The sequence below is a fragment of the Lolium rigidum genome, chromosome 2, assembly GCF_022539505.1.
Source record: "Lolium rigidum isolate FL_2022 chromosome 2, APGP_CSIRO_Lrig_0.1, whole genome shotgun sequence".
Taxonomy (NCBI): domain Eukaryota; kingdom Viridiplantae; phylum Streptophyta; class Magnoliopsida; order Poales; family Poaceae; genus Lolium; species Lolium rigidum.
Window position 1 is genome coordinate 149,799,700 of NC_061509.1, and position 7,784 is coordinate 149,807,483.

At 43.9% G+C, this 7,784-nt stretch overlaps 1 protein-coding gene across 1 annotated transcript; it reads left to right on the top strand.

Annotated features, from left to right (window-relative positions):
- Window positions 1–4,465: 4,465 nt before the first annotated feature.
- Window positions 4,466–5,629, top strand: LOC124687454 (expansin-B11-like). Its single transcript, XM_047221239.1, has 4 exons — window positions 4,466–4,673; window positions 4,775–4,887; window positions 4,993–5,186; window positions 5,305–5,629. The coding sequence occupies exons 1-4, from the start codon at window positions 4,466–4,468 to the stop codon at window positions 5,627–5,629; spliced, it is 840 nt and encodes a 279-aa protein (XP_047077195.1).
- The last annotated feature ends 2,155 nt before the right edge of the window (window positions 5,630–7,784 follow it).

Sequence of the window (7,784 nt, forward strand, 5' to 3'; positions counted from 1 at the left end):
AAGGAAAGTTAAGTCCTCGATATATAGGACCATTCAAGATACTCAGTCAGAATAGAGGAACAACTTTTGAGCTAGAACTACCTAAGCAGTTGAGTTTGATTCACAATGTATTTCATGTGTCTCAACTCAGAAAGTGTTTAAAGGCACCGGATGATCCAGTGTCACATAAGGAATTAGAGCTACAATCAGACCTAACCTATGTCGGAAGACCGGAGAAGATATTGGAAGTGCATTGGAAGAAGCTAAGGAATATGGCGATCAAATACTGCAAGATACAATGACATCATCATCCTGAACAAGAAGCAACTTGCGAGAAGGAGGACAATCTCAGAAAATCCTACCCCGAGCTATTCAGGTACCTCAATTACAACTTCGGAATGAAGTTTCTGTTAAGGGGGAGAGGCTGTAATAACCCAGAACATAGGATCATCGCAGGGTAGATTTAGAATTGGGATGTGCATTTCATCGCAAAACGAGGGAAATTTTCGCGCTTTATTGCAACTAAACCTAAGAGGGATCGAGGTTCTCTCTCAATTGCAATTAGGGTTAGGAAATGTGAGTTATGAATTTCGACATGATCTCTTTTGTAACTTGTGTATTTGGGAGTTGATTTTGATTTGACAAGTCATATTGAATTTAAACTCAAAGAGTAAAAGGTAAACAATATATAATATGAAATATGAATTCATAATTCAAATACATTTCATAATTCAAATCACTTTGAATTTCAAATTACAATATAAATATACAAATCATTTATAAGTAAATGATACAAAGATAATTGAGCTCATAAGGATATTTGAGCTCTATTGATAATACACACAAATACAATGTCTTTACAATATTCATCATACAAAAGTTTGATGAATTAAAAACAGAATAAAAAAGATCAATTGATCCTATACTAAAATCCTAAAGTAATGTCTTGGAAGAAGTTGTCCGAGATCATTTTCATCCTCAAAACTTGCAAAATAGAGAGAAGAGCTACACAGGGGGTTAAACATCAAGTTTGTAAAAGCCAGGGGTGAAACTAAGTGTCAATGACACTCGTGCTTGTCCAAAACTTGGACAGCACAGGATAAATCACAACAGACCAAACCCGAGCCTCACCACAGGGGCTCAAGTTTCACCAAAGTGGTCACACAGCTCATGAACCTGCTGTGCCACCAACAGCACATCCAGCAGAGCTGAGTCACAAGCCAAGCTAGGCTTGTCTGTCAGAGCCAGAGGAGAAGCACAACAGAGATAAATAGGGTAGAAACCCTAGAAACAATGCACAGTCGATCAGATAACCATCTATCAAGCAACCAGCCAAGAACAACAAGAGTTCAGCTCAGTTCTTGCTCAAGAACATCACCAACCCCCACTGAACCCACTTATCCATCCAAATTCACCAACCAAAACTCAACAGAAAACATGGGAACGTAAACAAGATCATCAGGAGCTAGGAGAAGGACAAGTCACAAGATCATCAAGCAACTGCTCAACACCAGTTGATCTTAACCATCTAGGAGCTGGAGCAAGGTATACTTGATACCTGGAGAGGATCCAGTGGATCCAATCCATTATTTATGCATGACACAAGTCATGGGTTGAGCAGATGCTCAAGGGTGATCATCACTTGGTGATTGACCAAGGATCACTGGCAGTAAAAAGTGCTACTAGAGCTAGAAACCATCCAAACACCATTTCTGTGCATATAAGCAAGAACAGATGCACAGAGGTGCACACAAGCAAGCACACATGCACAGATAGCACCAGTAGAAGGTTTACAAGTAATAGAAGCTACCAAGAACCACCTAGTGAAAACCCTAGCCACTAAACCATCAGAAAAAACCCTAGATTTCTTCACAGGCAAGCATAATGGCTTTCGTAATAACTATGATTCCCAATTATGCAAGCAGAGATGAGTAGCCAACAAGAACTAGCCAACTGTGTGAGCAACCAATCAGTAATGGATTCATACTGAGGTTACATCAAACACCAAACCATCTAATTAACCAAGAAAATAAGTCATCATCATCCAGTAATGGATTCAGACTTGGATTATTTCCAAATGGATCATGGAAATATCAAGTCATGCACAACAAGGCAAGTAATCAATACAGCATAAGCAGTTCATCAATAATCAACTCATCCAGACATTAATACATAACAAATCTATGCATGAAACAGATAATAGCATCACTGTGAGGCAACAACAGCATGCACCATTGCATCCTAGCCACTGGATCAAGTCCAGTGAGCTATAGAGAGAAACAACAGCAGATACACTGATGCATAAGCATCATAAGCATACATCAGTAACAGCAACGGCTAGTAATTCATTCATATAACAAGGAATTGACCAGTAATTAAGCCACTAGCATATAATTGCTCAAGTATATCAAAAACAAGACCTAGTAGAGCATCATAAACAAGGGCAATCAGTAAGCATAGGAATATGTAAGCATAGGAATAAGTCAATATGCATATGAACAAGTCCAATAGGCATATGAACAAGGGCCGGTAAGCAATTGCACATCACATAGACATGCACACATAGATTTAGCACATCACAGTAAGACAATAGGTATAGGAACAACATCCAGGGGCTTAGGGTAGAGCATAGCATGCGCAGCAGCACAACAGCATAACAAGAACATCAAGAACAGCAGCATAGCAGCAAGGATAGCATGGCAGCAGCATACGCAGAGGTGCAGCAGGCACATATCGAGAAGAAGTAGGAGGAGAAGAGGAGGTCGCCATAGGAGAAGGGGGTTACCTGGTGAAGGGCGAAGCGGCAGCCATGGCAGCACGGTCAACCACGGCGGCGCCAGACCGCGGCCAAGCCGTGCCAGGCCACGCACAACACCAGAGAGGGCGGCGAGCATCATATCCAAGGTTGGTGAGGAACCCTAGATCGACGGAGATCGCCACGAGTTCGTCGGTGACTACGGGCGTCACGCACGCGCTCGAGCTGCTGAGGACGCAATCGACGCGGATGAATCGTCGCATCATCGCGCGCTGATTCATCTGAGCACCACGGCGAGCCCTAGCTCGGCCGGAGATGGCCGGAGCAGGCGGCGGCCATGGTGGCGGCGACGTTGCCACCAAATCGCCAGAGATTTAGGGTTTCACGAGTGAGCGGTGAGAGAGAGAGAGTGAGGTGGGCCGAGTTGGTTCGGTTCCACCGAACCGTTTTTGGACAGGCTCTGGTAGGCTGTCCAAATGGGCCAAGTTGGTGGGCCGGCCCAATTGGGCTAGGGGTATTTCTATCTTTTCATTTTTGTAAATAACTTATGAGTTCTACCAAATAAAAATAAATGAAAAATACCTCTAAAAATCCAAGAAAAATAGGTTTAATGAATAAGAAATTATTCTTAACAAGAATAAAATAAGAAATGGAATTTACTACAAAATTTCAAATTTTGAAATTTTTGAATTCAAATTTAAACTTTAAATTTTAAATTGCAATTTCCTTGGATTTAAAAATCAAGGAAAATTCTTAATGAATTGAAATAATTGTTATTCAAATAATTTAAAAAGAAATTCTATTATTCCAAGTCATTTCTTTTGAAGATTAAGATTTTCCAAAAAGGGAAATATCTTAATAATTCAAAATTCATTTATAATTCCAAAATGTGGAAAACCCTATTTTTCAAATTCCTTATTTGAAATAAATATTTTTCAAAGGAAAATATCAACTACTTTTCAATTCTTTTCTTATTAGAAAAGAGAAGCAATGTCAAGTACTTAAATATTTATAAAGTACCGCCAAAGGCACCAATACTTAACTCAACCCTAAATCGTAATAATCATGTCGGGGCAAGGGATTCAACATGGAATAATACATCCATTCATGCATCATTTGGATTTTATAACATTGTCTTTATCGAACTATGATGCTTCTTTACAGAACCCGAGGTTCAGCTTCAATCCAACACATCGATCGGTGCAGTGGCTATGGCATTGCCTCCGTTTGGAAAGTGTCGTGTCTATTTCCTATATTTTTCCCAGATTTTTCAAGATCTTTAAATATGTTTTCAACAACTTAGCACACAAGTGCACCTAAATGTGTGCACCCTTTTGCGCTCCCTGAGAATGCGCCAAGTGACTCTGACGTCTTCGGCGACTATGAGGGTGGGCGTTCGTTTTTCTCGTTCCTGATCTCAACCGAACTGATAATAAACAATAGATGCAGATTTTTTTATATTACAATTTGGGCGTTATTTAGTTCTGGTACGGTACTGGAAGTTTGACCCTGGAAGGCTAGGACATAGTGCGCTTATTGTACGTACATCCTTGGAGATTTGACTTATAAACATGTGCGTTTTCCGATTGTACGTCAGAAACCCGGCCACTATAAATACCTGCCTCGTGACCACTCCAACTCACCCAACGAACATTGGAGCTGACCTTATCTAGCTCATTGCCGCTAAATTTCGAGCTGCTAGTGCAAGCTAGCTAGAAGCAGCAGGTAGCAATGGCGGAAACTTGCACCTTAGCGCTACTCGTCGCGCTGGTGGTGCTCTCACTTCTTGTGAGCCCCATTGCTTGCCAGAGTTCCTCCCGCAAGCTTGCCGCCAAGCCTGTAGTCAAACCCGCTGCTTCGGCCGCCTACGGCTCAGCAGGTGGCTGGTTAGCCGCCGGCGCGACGTATTACGGAAGCCCCAACGGCGACGGAGGGGAAGGTTAGTGCTTTCTCACTTTACGATCCATCGGTCCCTATGCATTGCACCTACATTGCACCTCCATTAATCGAGCTCAAACTCACAATGAAACAATTTCGCAGGTGGCGCGTGCGGATACCAAACCGCTGTCGGGCTACCGCCGTTCTCGTCGATGATCTCCGCCGGAAGCACACCACTGTTCTTGAAAGGTTTGGGCTGCGGTGCCTGCTATAATGTAAGCATAAATCATCACTATATATACCCCTTCCATTCATGGTGCAAAGTGTTCGTCTCGATCGGCTGGTCCAGACGAAATTTGTTCATGTATTCGCGTACGTAGGTTATGTGCTCGAGTCACAAGGCCTGCTCTGGCAAGCCTGTGACCGTCGTCATCACCGACTTGAGCCCCGGCAATCTCTACCCCGGCGAGCCAGCCCATTTCGACATGAGCGGCACCGCCTTGGGCGCCATGGCCAAGCCTGGCAAGGCCGACCAACTCCGTAACGGTGGTGTCATCAGAGTCCAGTACAAGAGGTATGTCGTTGTACATAGGATCTCACCGCAACGCAGGATCCCTGCAGTCCGCAATTACACGGAAATTAACAAAAAAAAAAAAAAATTGCACTGATCCTGTTGTTTCTTGTAATGGTAGGGTGCCATGCAAGTACCCTGGCGTGAAGATTACCTTCAGGGTGGACCAGGGATCCAACCCGTTCTACTTCAAGACCCTGATCGAGTTCCAGAACGGCGACGGTGACCTCAAGGCCGTCGCCCTCAAGCAGGCCGGCAGCCGCTCCTGGATGCCCATGGCGCATGACTGGGGTGCATTGTGGCGCTGCAACAATGGCCAGAGGCTGCGCGGGCCCTTCTCGCTCCAGCTCACCTCCGGCTCCGGGAGGAAGCTCCTCGTCAACAACGTCATCCCTGCCAACTGGAGTCCCGGGGGCACGTACCGCTCCTTGGTCAACTACCCCTGAATACACAGCTTTATCTTTTCTTCTTCATTTTTTTTCCCATTGCATCATGCTTGGCCAACAAGTGTGCGAGGTGTGTGTGTGGTAATTAATCCGTGTGTGAATTTATACCACGGGAAAAATGTGCATCCCGGTGCTACCGAAAATAATTCAATAACCAGAGCAAGTGACACGTGACTTCCTACTAGTGGCATACCAAATTGGGCTATTAGTGGTGCATCGAGGCACGAACCAATTGATAGCTCAGTTGGTAATCACCGTCTCTCAGCTTCGCGTAGGAGCGAAAGGTGCTGGGTTCGACTCTCGTGAGGGGCAACAATTTTGAGAACTATAGCCAAGGGAGGGATCATTCCCCGTTGGCACTGGTATCACGATACTGCTGGCGTATCAGCTTGATGCCCCATCGGTATGCTGGTAGCTAGAGGCACACCGATATTATTTTTGGATTTTTTTTTCCTGAAACGTATTTGTATAGGTACATTATAAATACATTCACAAATTCGTACTGTACCAGAATACAAGCAGCATATTCCGAATAATTGTTATGCAGTACACGTTTGCGGTGTCTGGTCTGTATGGCGTTTTTTCAGCCTGCAAACCAAAACCGCGACAAAGGGTTTATGCAGATATAGCGACAAATCATCCGATAAATACGAGAATTTTTCAACGTAAATCAATCAAACTGATTGTCAAAGTACTGGATCATACATAAAATTGGGCTATTAGTGGTGCATCGTGGCACGCCAATATTTTGACGCCACTGGTATTTGGACCGATGACGCACTACTAACCGACATACTGGTGGTGTACCAGGCTGGTACGTCACAGGTATCATGATACGGTTGGCGTATCAGCTTTGTGCGCCATCGATATGCCTGGTAGCTAATGGCGCACCTGGTATGCCACCGATACCTAAATAGGTACTCCAGTGATATTATTTTTGGATTTTTTTCCTAAAACGTATTTGCACAGGTACATTATAAATACATTCACAATTTTTTACTATATCAGTGTACAAGCAGCATATTCCGAATATGTTGTTATGCGGTACACGTTTGTGGTGTCTTGTCTGCGTGGCGTTTTTTCAGCCTGCAAATCAAAACCACGACAGTGGGTTTATGCAAATATAACGACAAATCATTTGATAAATACATGAATGTAACAACGTAAATCGACCAAACTAAACTGATTGTCAAAGTACTCAATCATACATCAAACAGGAAACAAAAAAAAGGATCAACCATCACATGATCAAGGATGCGCATGATCAAGGACGCCATCAAGAATCACGGTAGGTTGTCGGATCATCCACACGGATGCCAACATTCGCCATAGCATCATCACCTCGGGCAGCACTCATGGCAGCCATGGCAGTGCGCGCTGCTTTCCTCCTTCGCGTCAAGATCTCCATCCTTGCGTTGTTCCACCACTCCAGACGAAACTCATCCATCTCGGCCGGGTTCATCGTCATAGTCACATTTTCTGCCGCAATGAGCTCCACCATGGCCCTTTCTCATCGGCACGTGCTCTCCTCTCCTCCAAGTCGGCCTTGCGCTTGTCATCTTCTCGGAGCATGTTCCATTTGGGTTCCTTCTCTTGGTGTTTCTTCTCCATCATCTCCTTCTTTGTCTCAAATGTCTTCATCACGAATATTTTTTTGGACTTCACGATAACATCAATCTTGACTCCTTGAGGGACAAACTTGCGGCCTCGCCTTGCTTCTTGATCTTGTCCTTTTCCATCTTTGTTCCATTTGGAAACTTCTTGTTCCTCTTGTTCTCAAACACATCATCCTCTTCCACATCTTCCAACTTGACAAGCGTATTCCTCGGTGGTAGTGCTTCTTGCTCTCTCATCTTTCATTTTTTGTTATGCTTAAGAATGTAATAGCAATGCTTGAGGGTGAATGGCTTGCCCTTCAACATTGGCATGTCCTTATACCTTATTTGCACAATTTCGTCCCAATCACCCACTTTGGTTCCGCTCGGTGGCACAGTCCTCACCTACTCAATGCAACTGGCCCATCGGCTGCATGTAGTCTTGATGGTATTCCATCGGCCTTGGAGTGAACGGTACGTGCGATTGGCGTGGAAGAGAGAGGTGGCATCAACTTGAAGAACTTATCCTCAATGTGTTGCTAGTATCTCTTTTTGGTTTG

Excerpts from the sequence above, each read along its gene's own strand:
- LOC124687454 (XM_047221239.1), top strand. The coding sequence starts at position 4,466 with ATGGCGGAAACTTGCACCTTAGCGCTACTCGTCGCGCTGGTGGTGCTC. Across the intron at positions 4,888-4,992 it reads GCTGCGGTGCCTGCTATAAT|GTTATGTGCTCGAGTCACAA; the intron begins GTAAGCATAAAT and ends TCGCGTACGTAG. Across the intron at positions 5,187-5,304 it reads ATCAGAGTCCAGTACAAGAG|GGTGCCATGCAAGTACCCTG; the intron begins GTATGTCGTTGT and ends TTGTAATGGTAG.